The sequence below is a fragment of the Anopheles merus genome, chromosome 3R (genome assembly GCF_017562075.2).
Source record: "Anopheles merus strain MAF chromosome 3R, AmerM5.1, whole genome shotgun sequence".
In the NCBI taxonomy this organism is placed as follows: domain Eukaryota; kingdom Metazoa; phylum Arthropoda; class Insecta; order Diptera; family Culicidae; genus Anopheles; species Anopheles merus.
Genome location: NC_054084.1, coordinates 36745000 through 36760366, shown reverse-complemented (window position 1 = coordinate 36760366; position 15367 = coordinate 36745000). Strand labels below are relative to the sequence as shown.

Below are 15367 nucleotides of genomic sequence, written 5' to 3'. Positions count from 1 at the left end.
TATTTGAAATTTGCTATAAATAATATTGTTTTTGTTATGCCCATGCACTATGATAACCGATTTTTTAAATATCCTCCTAAGAACGCAATGTTACCATCGTATTGAACTGTCATCTCTCAACAGCATGGATAAACGGATGGCCGGATAAAAAGTACCCGAATAAACGGCGCTCCACTGTACATGAATCAACCGAAAAAAACAAAGAGAAACCTTTTAATGTAGCTTAACTAATACTATTATTAATTCATATGTCAAATGATCACAGTATTGAGAGGCAATCAGGATATACCTCCTGATAGTTGCATCGGCTCCTTTATGACCGGATGGCATCGAATCTTGACCAGACTGACCAGACGTGACCAAATGTTACGTCAAAAGGAATTCAAGATATTTTCGGGCATCCTGATATTTACTAGTTACTGAATCACTCAGTAAATTATTCTCGAAGGAAATGTTTGCCTTAAATAATATACAGGCGACCCTCGACCCTCGAGGCATCGACGATGCGTATACTATATTGATTTTGACAGTTAAAAGCTGTCCTTTAGAAGAAATTGATGTATTTTTTTAAATTTCTTACCGGTAACCGTTACATACACATTTACACATATTATCCAACTACTCAATCTTGAATTTATATCCCTTGCTTTGGGACATTTTTTCGGTAAGGTTTTTGATGAGCAAAATTCCCAAAAGTTATGCAAAAACGATACAAAAAAAAACGTTTGGTGTTGCAGGAGCTCATCCAAACCACAGTTTTGTTTGAAATGGAAGTTCATTTTTTCCAGAAGCCCAATATTTCCTGACAAAATCCCAAACATTTTTGGGTGTGACCGGACCTGCTCGCTGCAGCTATATCGTAACACTGCCGAACCCAATCTTTTATCGGTCAATGACCGCGTTGTTGTGCGTCATATAACATCACCTACTCTCCTCGGGGAGCTAGTACGTAAACCCCCTCCGTAGAGGAGAGTAAATTGTTAGTAGCAGTACCTAAGCCCATTCCCTGTTCCTCCAATCATCTCATAAGTAGCGTAACGACCCGTGAGTATCATTTCGATACTAGGGAGAAAAAGCGCTGTAAGTAATGGTTTGCACCACAAAGTTACACCTCACGCTTATTTGTGTTATAGAGAAGCTCAATGTTTCCCACAAAAAGTACCACAAAAATATGTTTTATTTAATATACACAGGCACTTATGTACATAATTTCCTGGGAATCTTAAAATTTCCCATCAACAACAGCATCAGAAAATAGTTGCTACACTGATCGATACACTTATGTAGCAAAAATGCTGGAAAAGTCTTTGACCTGGCGAAGATTATGTGCTACCAAATGCCGCTATGGTGTAAGCGTGTCTCGAAACAACCAGGCGCCCGCTTTCCTGCGCAACATTTGAGATCACGATGGAATTTAACCGGAAGACATGGAAGACAACCGTGATGGAAAATAATTAAAAAAGCACGCGAAACAAACAATTGTATGAAAATTTGCAAGCCAAATTGTATGAAAAAGCTAAAATTGAACATTTAATGGCAAAACTTGTTAAAAATAAACGCATTAAAAGCAAGGAAATACTAAACATTTAAACAGAAACAGTTTGTTTCTCATCGAATACCATGAAATGGCTTAGTACAATGTTTGATCGGCATAAAATTCGCTTTTACAAATTCATTAATATTATTTAATTTATCATTTTTAGAGCAAAACTCCTCTCACTCAACTACAGTCCTGTTCAACAGTGCTCGTCTACCTCTGCAGCGACGTTTTCTGCACGTGACTGTTCACATACATGCATCCCCACAACGCAGCCGCGAGTCGCAACCAGCACCAACGACAGGTTCAACGACCTTTCAAACTGCTCCCGAAAAATCCCCAAAATTTGGCCGTATCGCTGTCACTTCATCCCTAAAAGGTTTGCTTCCCTTCTATCGATCATTCCCTGCTCTTCCTCTTCCACAACGTATCACAACGTAGAGCAGCCGTGTGTCCCTCTCGTCCACCCACTGCTGCTATATGCTATCCGTGCCGATATATAAAGAAGCTGCCCCCTTCATTGCTGCTACCGTCCGAACGATAGCCTAGATATACGCACGATTTTTACTGTTGAGACGCATAATGTTTCTTCAGTGGCAGCGAGCGACCGAAGCAGCAGAATGTGGGTAGCAGCGAGATAGCATAGCACAGTTCTTCGCACGGCGGCATATTCCGTTCCTCTCTTACACCATAGGGTTGAGAGGGGAGTTTCTTCTTCTTCTTCCTCTCAGTATCTATTTATGCCACCCCAAAGAACTGTGGTGAAGGGACAGCGACGTGGGGAAGGAAGTAGATGGGAAACATCAACGCACATAAGCCTCAACATAAAACCCTAAGGGAGTGTAATGTAACGATCCGGATAAAGGGGGGGGGGAGGTAGAAGGGTGGGCTTGTGGTTCCCCACTCTGTCCGCGGCCAACTTCCAGGCGCGCTCGCGCTTGAGAGTAAAAGTATATGTTTAACCTAGTTTCGGTTAGCCGTTGCCGATGAGCCAGGAAGCCGCTCACACGGAGGAGTTTACGGAGGGATTTCCACCGACTAAAGGAGGGATCGTGTTCCAGCGAGTTGAACGCTATCTTGCTCTACGAAACGGTCCGTCGGCCGGCCGGCCGGCCGGGCCAGCCAGGCAGCGATGAGGGAATGAGACACTGTTGCTCCGACGTTTGAGAATGGGGCCGAGAGGGGATGAATGCTGCTTATCGCCCGATGGTCTGCTGCCACAGTGAAATGTGTGAAAAGTGTGATAAGAAATTGAAAATTGGAATATACTATAATATGATACAAGCATGTATAGCAAGAATCAAATAATAAAATGGAGCATTGTCTACACATTATATGAATTATTACTTCAACTAAGGTCTGTATTAACCTCAAGAACGAATGAATTCGTTCTCTGCTTGACTTAAACGACCTACGCGGTCATACCGGCTATATGCACACTTTTCTAGACCATTTTGTACCTCATGTGATTGGATAGTATTATCAACGTAGAGACGCTCCGAATGGGAATTGAAAACTCGTTCAGACTGTACAAAAGCTAATGTGTCTAGTATAAGGCCACCCGGTTACTCACATAATAGAGACCATTAGAAACTAAATCAGAAATCTTGGCATTGGAGAATTTATACAAACGTTAAACATATGTTGGTAGCCCATTTGCGAGCAGAAGGATATTATCGTTGGAGCTACCAAAAGGCAGATGATAATTTACAAACAATGGTTATATGAAGCATTATTTTCTAATTCCGGTTCTAATTATAATAATGAATTCCGGAAGGCAGACATTATGTATGTATATACTTTTTAGATGTTTAAAAAAAGTATTAAAAGTATATCAGATCTGTAATCATAACGTATCAGATCTATAATTTGACGCCAGATGTCGCCACTTGTGTATTGCGTATTTTTGTTTTTTTTTTTTCTTCAGGCAATAGTATTTTGAAGTGTCAGCTTTAGGCTTTCTTTTTGACTATTAGTCGTTTTGCTATAATAAATATCACATTAATTTTGTTAGCTCCAAACATAGCAACTTAACCAACCAGTTACTTAGCTCTGTTTAAAAGTGGTATTTATCATATTTAACGAAGAACGCTTCAGTGCGCCACGAAAATCTGAGGATGATCACTACTCTAGAGGCGAACCTAGAATCTGCTCAAAGAAATCAAGAAGACACTGGGAGTATTTCAGACAATCATTTCCTATCTATTAACATTACCCCACCAATCATTTTCACTGGTGACCATTAAATTCAACTGGCTATTACTCATAAGTAACAGTATGACGTGGAGTAGATGGCGTGGAGGCGTCAGCCATTAAGGCCGGGATAACGGACTGGCAGACGAAGGCGCGAGACCGTGAGCGGTTTCGGACACTCCTGAGGCAGGCCAAGACCGCAAAGCGGTTGTAACGCCGGATAAGTAAGTAAGTAACAGTATGACATGAGGTGATAATGTTTTAATTTAGCTTTATTTTGTATTGCAAATATATTAAACCAAAAATTAGTTCATTGAAATGTTATATAAAACAATTACTTGCAAATTTATTCATAAATGTTTGAAACGCTTTTTACTTCTGAAAAGCAATCAAAAGACGAACGCCGTGGTTCATTTTTGAGCAACTGCTCCAATGTAAAAATATTGTTATATTCAAAAAGCAAATCTCGGGCGAAATCTCAGGCATGAAATATAAATTCTAATAATAATTACTGAAAGCAGGATAGTCAGTCGTTGCTAGAGAGAACAGGCCTGTGGTACAGTCGTCAACTCGTACGACTTAATAGCGTGCCCGTTGTGAGTTCAAGTCTAGAATGGACCGTCAAGGACTGGTTATCCGGCTGCGTGGTATTGAATGAGTCTCGCATGTCTGAAGAAATACTGAAATGGGAGGTTCTACCAGACCCAGTTGTACGGCCTAGATATTGAACATTACGATTACGGTAAGTTCTGATCGATAGAGGATGATCTGGCTGACAGTTACACTCGGTATAAAAAAAGGATGCATGGATAGCGACCGTATATTTATGCATACGGGATCCTACATAACACCTGTAGATAAGAAAAACTCGCGGAGACGACGGAAAAACAGATTTAAAACTACTTACTTACTTACTTACTGATCCGTGCGGTCTTGGCCTGCCTCAGGAGTGTCCGAAACCGCTCACGGTCTCGCGCCTTCGTCTGCCAGTCCGTTATCCCGGCCTTAATGGCGGACGCCTCCACGCCATCTTGCCACCTCAATTTGGGCCTACCACGCCTCCTCTGCCCTTGTGGACGGCCAAAAAGACTTTACGGGCTGGGTCGTCCGTTTCCATGCGTACAACATGACCAGGCCACCGGAGCCTGGCGAGCTTGATACGCTGGACGACAGTGAGGTCGCCGTACAGCTCGTATAGCTCGTCATCATAGCGGCTCCTCCGTTGTCCTACACATAGATTAAAACATGCTACGAACTTTTTGATACTGCAATTAGATACCATTAGTAGGATAGTCTTGCCCTGTGTACGGAATATGTTAGAAAATGTGATTTGATTCCCTTAGTCCTTACATGCACAACAAGACCACATTTCCGGGTCAAACCTGTTCAAAGTTTGCGAAACTAAGATCAATCAAACTAATATGACAAAATGTAATAAAAGAAACCGGGTTGAGTGTTATTTACTCCAACTAAATTAGTGCCAACAAAACCTTTTCTTATCTCAACCGTCTATGATGTGCATTGTAAAAAAAGTTAAGCAAATGATATTAATTAAGTTAAGGAATATTGCAGACTTTCTTTCCTAAAACAAACTTTGCAAGTAAGTCCAACCTAAACATCAAATAATCTTGTTCAATTCAACGCGCAACCGTATACAGAACGCAGCCACTGGCTCAGCCAGGATGCAGCCATATTTAACCAACGGTTACCGTTGGCAGCTTGCACACAAGACCGTAGACATAGCATACAAACGCTTCTGTAGTTGTGGTGAATGAACATTTCATATGATTAACTTTATTTCATTCCAAAACGATACACACTCCAGCAATCGTCAATTTTAATTTAATCACTTAACCTTACAGCAAACAGGACAAACAGCCATCAGATTCAGATTCGTCTTCCACTATAACCGTACTGGCTTCGGCGCGTTCACCAGGCTGAACCCCCACCCAGTTAGCTACAGATAGAGTGTTGAGTGTTACCCCATACCGACCTTAGGGGCCCTTCTATTGACGCACCGCGCATTCACTACTCTACCACGGAAAATGGGCACACACACACAATGGGGGGCTAACTTTCATTGATGTATCGAGCATTTGATCTAACGACTACCTGGCCTGGCTGGGGACCTGATGATGTGCCTGGTCGAGACGATGCCACGACCCCACCACACCTCAAACGCAACATCAACAACCAGGCGCACACTTTGTTGTCCATTTGGAAGCAAGAGAGCATCATCATTACGATTTCTAATGAGTTTCTTTTTACAGACTAGGAGATAAGATAAATTACTTACGAATCACAACTGCCGCATTGCACACAATGTTCAATAGAGCACACTTCACCGGTATCTGCTACAGGGGTGTTGTTTACTGCTTTGTCGTTTGTTTTTTGTTTTGTTGCAAAATACTGTTCCATTTTTCCGCTTTTCCTACACGGGTTTGCTTGCTACAGTTCCTTATTATGTTGGCAGTTATTATTACTAGCGTCCGTCCGCTTAGCGATAGCGAAAACCACACGGTGGCCATTTCGAGAAGATGTGTTTGGTTTTAGTCTTGCATTGATTTGTATCCTTCGTTTCGTTTCGTTCACAATTTGTGCGATTCCTCGTCATGATCACTTTCAGGCTCAGAAAAGGAAAACATAAAAAAACAACACAGTTAGAAAGATTACGAGCACGGTAGAATATTACTAAACTCGGGGAATGCCTGCTACCATATTTTGCTGCCTATTTCGTTAGATACCCAACAGGTTTTGTTGCTTGTGCCTACATGATTTCTATATACTGCTACATATACTACTGACTCGTTGCGAGCACATGTGTACATGTGTACCGCGATCCTTGCTCCATCCAATTCGATGTACCGACGTGTAAACTGTCGTCTCCTCGCATGATGCTACTGCTACCCGCCACCACTCGCAAGGAAGACGCCCCTAGTGATCGCCACCAACGGACCCACCAGTTGTGCGACCGAACGGTAGGGTTGTTAAATAGAAAGATAGATAATAATGCTACAACGCTTGATTTTAGAATTTCTTTTCAAACACGTCCATAAATGGAAAGGCGGCCTTTTCCGGGCGCAACAGATCGATCAGAAAGCACACGGTGCCGGCGTAACCCTCGTACAGGCTAAACGGGCAATCCGGGTTCCGAGCGTTGCGGATGAATTCCTCGTGCGTTAGAAACTCCATAAACTTGAGCGCCCGGTGCAGATACTTCGGATCGGACGTGAGCCGGTACAGGAGCAGAAAAACGTACCCACTGCCCGCCACCCCGTGACAGATGCCCGGGCCCTTGCGCAGCAAACCCTTGCGCCAGACGAGATCCGCACTGCGGATGCAGGACTGCAGGTAGCGCTGCTCCTGAAACACCAGATACGCTTTCGCCATCAGATAGACGACACCGGCGGCACCGTGGCACCAGTGCACGAGCGATTCGCTGCGCGTACGCCTCACGCAGTCCTGCAGCGTGGTGGGAAAGTTGCCCTCGCTGTCCTGCAAACCGAGCAGCCCGTCGACCGTGTTCTTTACCAGCGACATCTCCACGCTGCTCAGGTTCTGCTGCAGCGGCGACTCCAGCAGCATGTGCATGATGGCCGACGTACCGTGCGCCGCGCCCAGGTAATCGTCCCCGTAGCACTGATAGTAAAGAGGTAGAAGTCCGGTGCGGTGCCGCTTGCCGCTCTCCAGCACGGTGGCACAGATGACGGTTAGAATTTCCTGCGAAAAGAGCTTCCGCTCGATCGTCTGGTGCAGCCAGTACATGCCGGACAGGTAGCCGGCCCGGCCGAACAGTATCTCGTCGCTGCCGTTCTTGTTGAAGTCGAGCCGCTTGCACACCTCGATGCCGGTCGCGAAGCAGCGCAGGTCCTCGTCCATCTCCTGCTTCGCATTGTGCCGGTGGGCGATTGCGGCCGACACCGCGTACACGCCCGCATTGCCGCACAGGAAGGAGCAGCGTTCCTCGGGTCGGGCCGCGTACCGTGCGGCCAGTGCTTTGGCATTCACTATGTACTGCTTCGCGTACTGTAACGCTTCCTGCCCGAATATGCCCGCATCATGCAGCTTCAAGAACATGTACGCGATACCTGCAAACACCGGGCAAGCCTTCCGTTAGTAAAAGGGGCCATTTGCGCGGCACACCCACCTACAAACGGGGCACGATTTATTACCTGCATCGCCCACGTACAAATCACCTCGCTGGTCGGTGTTACGGTCCGGTTTGGTATTTTCCACGATTAGATTCACGTACGACTGGATCAGTCCCTTGATGTGGTCATCGCATCGCTGTATCGGCCCACCGCCGTAATCCGGAAACGGATTGGCAAAGTATCGCGTGCCCATAGGGAGCTAATGGGGGTGGTGGCTGCAACAAAAAAAAGAAGGCGGATGTCGAGGCGGATGTATTGAAAACTGTTGAATCGCGCTTGCCAGGCCCAGCGCCACCCCACGGAGAGCTTTTGGCCGATTTGTGCTCGCTCTCGCTCTGCCCGCAATTGCACACACTCTGGGTTCGCGCTACCTGTGACTAAAAGAAAGCACTACTTCGTGTTCGTGTTCCAGCCACCAAACGTTTATCCCGTTTTTCTGCTTTCCTTTCCTTTTTTGCTTTTTTCTGGGTTTTCCGTTTTTGTTTTTATTTTTCACTGCAGTCACCCCTGGCACAGTGGTTGAGGCGAGTGGACACCAGCAGACGCTATTGCCTGTGAAATGACAGTCTTTGCGAGCGCACACTTGATTTGAAAGTTGGCAAAAAGGGCAAACATGTTCCACTATTTAAATAAATCGTTACTTAAAAAAAAGCAAGAATGTGGGCTACACAAACATTTAATTAATTATTCCACTTTTGTCAGGGTTTTAGAACAATCTTTAAAATTCGTAATTAATGCGGAAATTTTCCCTAATTCATATCCCAAGTTCGCTCACTCTAATCAACACATGTTAAAGACCGAAACTAGTTCTCTAAAACGCATGTTTTTGTGAGATATAATTGAGTTTATCATGTGTTTAAAAATTACAATTATTGTCTTCTCTTTATTTAATATACCAAACAATTAAATACAAGATCAATTTTTCAATTTCCATGATTAAAACCATGGTTAGATATTTAGTAAAATCGAATTTTCGAATATTTCTTTGTTTACGCTTCTTTTAATCATTTATTTTGTAGAAACTAATATTCAATTAGCCGGTCTCGTGGTACAATCGTAAACGACTAAATAATATGCCCGTCATGGGTTCAAGCCCCGAATGAACAGTGTCCCTGTACGCAGGACTGACTATCCTGCTAAGGTAATAAATAAGTCATTGAAAGGCGAGCCCACAAGAGGAACAGGCAGGCCTCCCACATAGCCAGCTCGTATTTTATAGCAGATTTGGGGTTGTTTAACGAAAAATCGTTCTGATGTCGTACTTTGTGGGTAATTAAGAGATGAAACGGTACTTGGTGGAACTATAAAGCTTTGTAACAAGCACACGGTACTCTTTGGAACTTTGTGGCTGATTAGCACTATATGCAAGGTTGACCATGGAACGTTAAAACTTGTTAAGAACGTGAACCGAACTTGGTGTAACTTCATAGCTTTTTAATGCATGACACCGGTAGCGGAATTTGGGGCAAGTGTGCCACCTTATACATTTCATGTTATAACTCACTAAAACGTATTTGTCAAAAGCCGATTTAAGTCTCATAGCCATTTTACATCTTTTTCCTCACTCATAAATGAGTTTCGCTCGAAAAAAGTGCAAACAAAACTGTCTTTGAAGCGTTTTAGAAAGGGTCCAAAAAGACATTGTTTTTTTGGGCTATGGGGCAAGAGTGCCACTCGTATGGGGAAAGACGTGGTGAAAATAAACGTATTTCTTGCATAGTTGGAGTTTTTTGCGTGTGTGGCACTAGTGTATGTATTCCTCCATGTCTTGAGTCATCAATGAACCCTTTTTCATCACAAACTGTATCGTAATATGGTTTGTTGCTGATCTGTTTTTTCGGGGTGTAATTCGCTCCTAATAGCGCACCATACCGCTTCACGCTACAACAATATTTACATTTTTGACTGCTCGCGCCTATGAAAGATGGTGGCACACTTGCCCCAAATTGAGGTGGCTCTTTTGCCCAAAAAGTTGTAACTTTTTTGAAATTGGAATTTTCAGTGACAAAAAGATTTTTTTTTTCAACTAACCCCACCCCCTTTACGGTAGTGTAAATATTTTCTCGGTTGATTGTTCCCATGATTTTTGAGAGCTTGTTTCGTTTGATTAAAAAAATATAATATTCTGCTCAATTTTGAAACTCAACATAGATAAGTTCAAAACAATGGGAAATATTGATTGATCTATATGAAATTCAGTATACCTAGTCATTGGAAAGCAACCAACTGTATACACAATAGATCATTTAAATAAAGTTTGTATGGAAAAAAATGCATGGTGGCACTCTTGCCCCTATGGCACACTTGCCCCAAATTCCGCTGCAAGGTGGCTTTTGTGTGTGAAAGTGTGAAAGACAGAACCCGTCTCGTGATTTGTGCTCCAGTTAATTGAAGAAGGAATATTGAGTGAAGTGATTATGATTTTTTTGTTAACTATGTGAAATTCTGTAAAATTAAAGATCTTTTAGAGTTAAAAAAAAAACAAGTAAAAAAAAAACAAATCGTGTTGTTTATTTCATTGATGATGCATTGCTTGACAATAAATCGCAAAGAAAAATAATCCCCGGCACCCTAGCATAAGCTTCAGCGCTATTTAGAAGGACCACCTGGAACTTTGATACTGTTTAACTACTGCAAAAGGTGAATTCAAGCAGCGATCTTTCGGGTGCCAAAATTGGCTGCTTAAGCAATTTTAGCTATAAGTGCTCGATCGACAACGGTTTTTGTGCCCAAAGAAGAAGAACAAGAATATTTAATAAATTAAGAATATAATAGACACAATAAATTAACTTAATTAAAACATCAAATAAAAAAAAACAATGCGTCATTTAAATATTTTATGACAAACGTATAGATCTTGTAAAATTGTTGTTATTATTCAAATATTTAATGAACACATGAATAGGACATGAAATTCATAAAATTTATTTCATCCAAAATGTAAAAAAATAACAATTTAAAAATAATAAATTCTTATGAACCACGCATATCACGTTTTACTAATTAATGTGTCAATGAAATAGTTACTAATTACGTTAGTTTGTAAGCAAATTATATGACAACCTTAAACGGCTAAAAAAATATGTGAAATAAAGCGAAATGAAAATAACATATTTTTATGTCCGAATTTGATGAAAATGTTTCTCATAGTACAAATCATAATCTAAATATATGTCAATCTGTGTACAGCATCTCCTCGTAACTCATAGGTGGATCGGTTAAATCACATGCACGATCAAAATCAAAACAATGTGCCTTTCCAAGCACACACATACACACGAGACGGTGAAATCGGTTCCAAAGTACACTGATAAAAGCGAACCATATGATACCGGACGTCAAGCGTGTGTTGCTCAAAAGTTGCTCGATCGTGAAGAAACGTGAACATATCTTAAGACAAATAAACGTGCGTGATTTTAAACGTGTTTTCCCTCCAAAAGTAACGCACAAACCAGCGCTATGGCCAGTGGAAAGTTGTTCCGTGCCATAATTATGGGAGCCCCCGGATCGGGCAAGGGGACCGTTTCTGGCCGCATCGTGAAAGCGTTCAGCCTGAAGCACATCAGCAGTGGCGATTTGCTTCGAGCAAACATCGAAAAGCGCACGGAACTGGGCCTGATCGCGGACAAGTACATCCGGGAAGGCAAACTGGTGCCGGACATTTACATAACGAAGTGCATCCTGAGCGAGCTCGAACAAATACGCTCCCACTCGTGGCTGTTGGACGGTTTCCCCCGTACGCGCGAACAGGCGGACGATCTGTGGAATCAGGAGCGCATCGATTCGGTAATCAATTTGGACGTGCCGTTTGAGGTGATCATCGAACGTATCCAGAGCCGCTGGGTGCATCTGCCTAGCGGCCGGGTGTACAATGTCGGGTTTAACGATCCGAAGACACCGGGCCGGGACGATGTTACCGGCGAGCCGCTAAGCCAACGGCCGGACGATACTCCGACGGCGGTGCGGAAGCGGCTCGAGGTGTACGACGCGTGCACGCGACCCATCAACGAGTACTTCGACAAGAAGGGCGTTCTGGTGACGTTTAAGGGTAGCACAACGGACGAAATTTGGCCACATGTGAGGAAATATCTTGAAGCAAAGATACAGTGAAAAGTGTTCATCTACAATACAAACATACAAAACAAAAAGAAACGAACAAACACACACACACACACATCCCAATTCCAACGAAACATACCGCACAAAGTTGCAACATCATAGTAGATAAGATAAAAGGATAATGTGTACGATACGCGACGCGGACGGATATATGCCCAATGCCCACGCGGATTGTAATTCAATGGTAATTCCAATGCGATGACAATAAGCTGATGCAACGTTATCTTCAAATAAAGCAATCAAATCAAAAAGATTATCTTTGATTTTTTTTATATGTTAATGTTAATGGTGTTAATGATGTTTTATCCAGATTGGGGTATTTTTATCGTGGGATTTTGTGGGGGGTTAATGTTGAAATAATCAATAAATGATGAACCAAATAGCACGGATGGATAACCAATTGCTTACCATGGTTTATGTATAATAAGTGGAAATATTGAGATTAGAAATAATCACTAAATTCTATTACACTAACAAGACCTTCAAAACAATAATTTTGTTCATTAAAACCGTACATAATGTTCTAAAATATTTTGAACCCATGACGGGCATGTTGTTAAGTCGTACAGGTTGGTTTTTGAATATTTTTTTTAAGTTTGAAGTTTAATTTAACCCCTTCACAGTTTCGCGATTTTGACTGGTGGAGTGAATAGTATAGAGTCTTTGATTTAATTGCTACATTTCCATCACTCTTATTTCACAAAATTGGAGACTTTCTTCGGCTTTCCACTATAGTCAACCATAGTCACCGTGGGCAGGACGTGGGCATTAGTGTGTCACCTGCCTAAAGGCCAGTGATGGGGTTTAAAGTGAAGACGGTTAAATAATAGCGTGGGCACCTGAATCTCGTCTGGCCAGAAAGGAACTTAAACTGCACCGAACTAAGACCGAGTCGCCCCTACAGCTTCGGAACCGTAAGTACCGAATTCGGGTCGACCCGTTAGTTAAATACAAGAAAGTATAGGATTTCTTCAAGATTTCGACCCGTTGGTGCAATAAGTTCGGATTGGATCTGGCCAAAGTAAGTCCAAGGCCCGACCAGAACTCGCTGCATCCAGGGGGCGAATTTGATTCCAACTCAAACCTAGCGCATCCGCTGGACTCACGGGTCAGAATCTATTCCGATTGGCTAGCTCCCAATCCCAGGTCGAGTCGTCAAATGAATCGTATGTCCCACTACTAACCCAAACTCGTTGCACCCACTGTTTGGACTTGATAACGACTCCAAACTAGTACGCACGACACACTCAGAATCGAATCAGAATCCAGGGTGGCCACTCGAATCAGGTTTTTAATTTCCCGGATTTTTCCCGGATTTTTTTTTTTTTAGTTTTCCCGGTTCACTATGCTTCGTATGCCAGTTTTATCGATACTTCAATTCCATTTTTCAAAAATCGTTATCTGGAGGATTCTAAGTAAACACAGACATTACGGGAAAGATGGACACTTGTCATAAAAACTGGATAAAATTTATTAGTGAATTATTCAACAATATAGTATTCAATCAGGAGGTGTGACATCACATTTGAGAACCATTTTTGGCATGATTTCTATAAAATTTGTGCAAACAAAATTTCAATCGTGCGCTCGTTTGTGGATCTAATTTGGCTACAAAGGACCTTAAGCTATTTAAATATGCATTCTTTATATTTTCGGAAGTTTTATATGTTTGCTCATATGAAAAAACTGATGAAAAAAACGACAAAAAAAGCATTAAAAATATTGCTTTTTGGTGATATTGCATCATGACACTAACGTGTAAAGACTTTACCCCGTGGCAAAGATATTTTTCATGTGCTATCAATTGTTGATTTACAGATGTCATCACACAACCTTAAAAAAGGATAACCAGAAGTCATGGACCAACCAGCCACGGGAGAAAGCATACAAATCTGCGAAGACAGGATTTCCTGTTAAACAGCAGCGATGCATTATGGTGTTACTCGCACGACACTGATGATGCACCTCCAGAATAGATACATAATTCAACCATCAGTGCCCGTGTGGGGTCCCAGTCACATGGATGAAATGAAGGTAGAGGCCCGAAACCAAAATGCAAAATGCCAATGTACAAGCGATGTGTGATTGGGTATCCTTAACCGGCAAGATTGTGATAATTTCCCGGTTTTTTTTTTTTGAAGAATTTCCCGGTTTTCCCGGAAAAATAAAATTTCCGGCTATTTCCCGGTTTTCCCGGTTGAGTGGCCACCCTGAGAATCGATTCCAATAAGCTTGCAAACGATTCCAGGTCAGGTCGTCGAATGAATCGTATGACCGACTAGTAGACAAAACGAAAGATGTTTATTCATAAAAGCAATGATCAATGGACGATAGATTCCCGTCGCTTTATGATTCAAAAGTTCATACAGCTAATGTACCAGATATAAAGCGTCACTAGACGTTAAACTAATCTACCGCCGGGAACATAAAAAGCAAGCAGAAGCGTTTGCGGCCTGCACGAAGCCCTGTCACATGATTGTAAAATTTTCAAACATGCTATTCCAAAAGGCTAGAGCTACGATCAGACATATACAAGCGATCGTCAAATTGCACATTTACGCTACCTTACATGAACTAGCGAATTTCGGTCCATCGGATTCAGTTTGTTTAGGTTAAGGCATGGATGCACTTTGATGAATTCACTTTTGAGGCGTACAAGGATACTTACAGCCAACCGATCATTCTGTTCTTGAAGGTAGTTAGGGTATTGGTGTAGATCCAGTACATGCATACACTTTTGTGGTTAACAGAGGTTTTCAAGGAGTAAGGCGATTAAAAATGCTGTGCTGCTGACACAGCAAGAGGTGTTGGGAAGCATAATGGAGCTGTATGAATGAGCCCTACGAACGACTTTACAATGGTGCCAATCTCTTAGAACAATCATGGACAATCCTGACCGTTACATCATGATGGACCATCCTCATGGAAAGGGTCCAGGCCGGCTAAACTAGCTAAACATGTTACAGTACAAGTTCGACATTCCGTGGCTAGCGCAGACATTTTCAGAACAATCCAGCATTGCTAATTATGTTGCTATTTTGTTTAGTTTCGTACACAGCAGTAGCTTCACATTCCCCGCTACAGCAACGATGACAACGAACAATAAAGCAAAAGCAATGAAGCTGATCGTTCCAAACAAATCAACTCGCTCTAAACTAAAAGCCTGACATCAGAAATGAAGAAAATAATTGATCTTAACTTACCAATTTATTGATATTGCCATTGTTAGGCCTTATGCATGTCCTTTACACCTGATAAAGTGAATATCAGCACAAAAATTAGGCCAAAAACTACAAAATTTATTTATTCGTCGCAGTTGCGACGCTTTCACTCCTGCTGGCTGCTAGCAAATTTCAGTGCTGCCAGA

The 15367-nt window shown here is 42.3% G+C and overlaps 2 protein-coding genes across 4 annotated transcripts; one reads left to right on the top strand and one right to left on the bottom strand.

The window, feature by feature from the left end:
• Nucleotides 1-5335: 5335 nt before the first annotated feature.
• Nucleotides 5336-15351, bottom strand: LOC121596964 (lanC-like protein 3 homolog). 3 transcript variants are annotated; one of them, XR_006005347.1, is made up of 4 exons: nt 8253-8414; nt 7903-8096; nt 6446-7818; nt 5336-6349 (listed from the first exon to the last, which is right to left on the bottom strand). XR_006005347.1 is itself a non-coding variant. In XM_041922392.1 (3 exons), exons 2-3 carry the CDS (start codon nt 8072-8074, stop codon nt 6758-6760), a joined length of 1233 nt encoding a protein of 410 aa, XP_041778326.1. In that variant the 5' UTR covers nt 8075-8096; nt 15204-15351; the 3' UTR covers nt 5336-6757. The 3 variants fall into 3 exon arrangements, 2 of the variants coding, with proteins under 2 accessions (XP_041778326.1, XP_041778325.1); XM_041922392.1 differs by lacking the exon at nt 8253-8414 and adding an exon at nt 15204-15351 and having other exon boundaries at nt 5336-7818; XM_041922391.1 differs by having other exon boundaries at nt 5336-7818.
• Nucleotides 11079-12023, top strand: LOC121596965 (GTP:AMP phosphotransferase AK3, mitochondrial). Its single transcript, XM_041922393.1, has one exon. The coding sequence runs from the start codon at nt 11341-11343 to the stop codon at nt 11989-11991; it is 651 nt and encodes a 216-aa protein (XP_041778327.1). The 5' UTR covers nt 11079-11340; the 3' UTR covers nt 11992-12023.
• Nucleotides 15352-15367: the final 16 nt, after the last annotated feature.

Excerpts from the sequence above, each read along its gene's own strand:
- LOC121596965 (XM_041922393.1), top strand. The coding sequence starts at position 11,341 with ATGGCCAGTGGAAAGTTGTTCCGTGCCATAATTATGGGAGCCCCCGGA.
- LOC121596964 (XM_041922392.1), bottom strand. The coding sequence starts at position 8,074 with ATGGGCACGCGATACTTTGCCAATCCGTTTCCGGATTACGGCGGTGGG. Across the intron at positions 7,819-7,902 it reads TTTGTACGTGGGCGATGCAG|GTATCGCGTACATGTTCTTG; the intron begins GTAATAAATCGT and ends CGGTGTTTGCAG.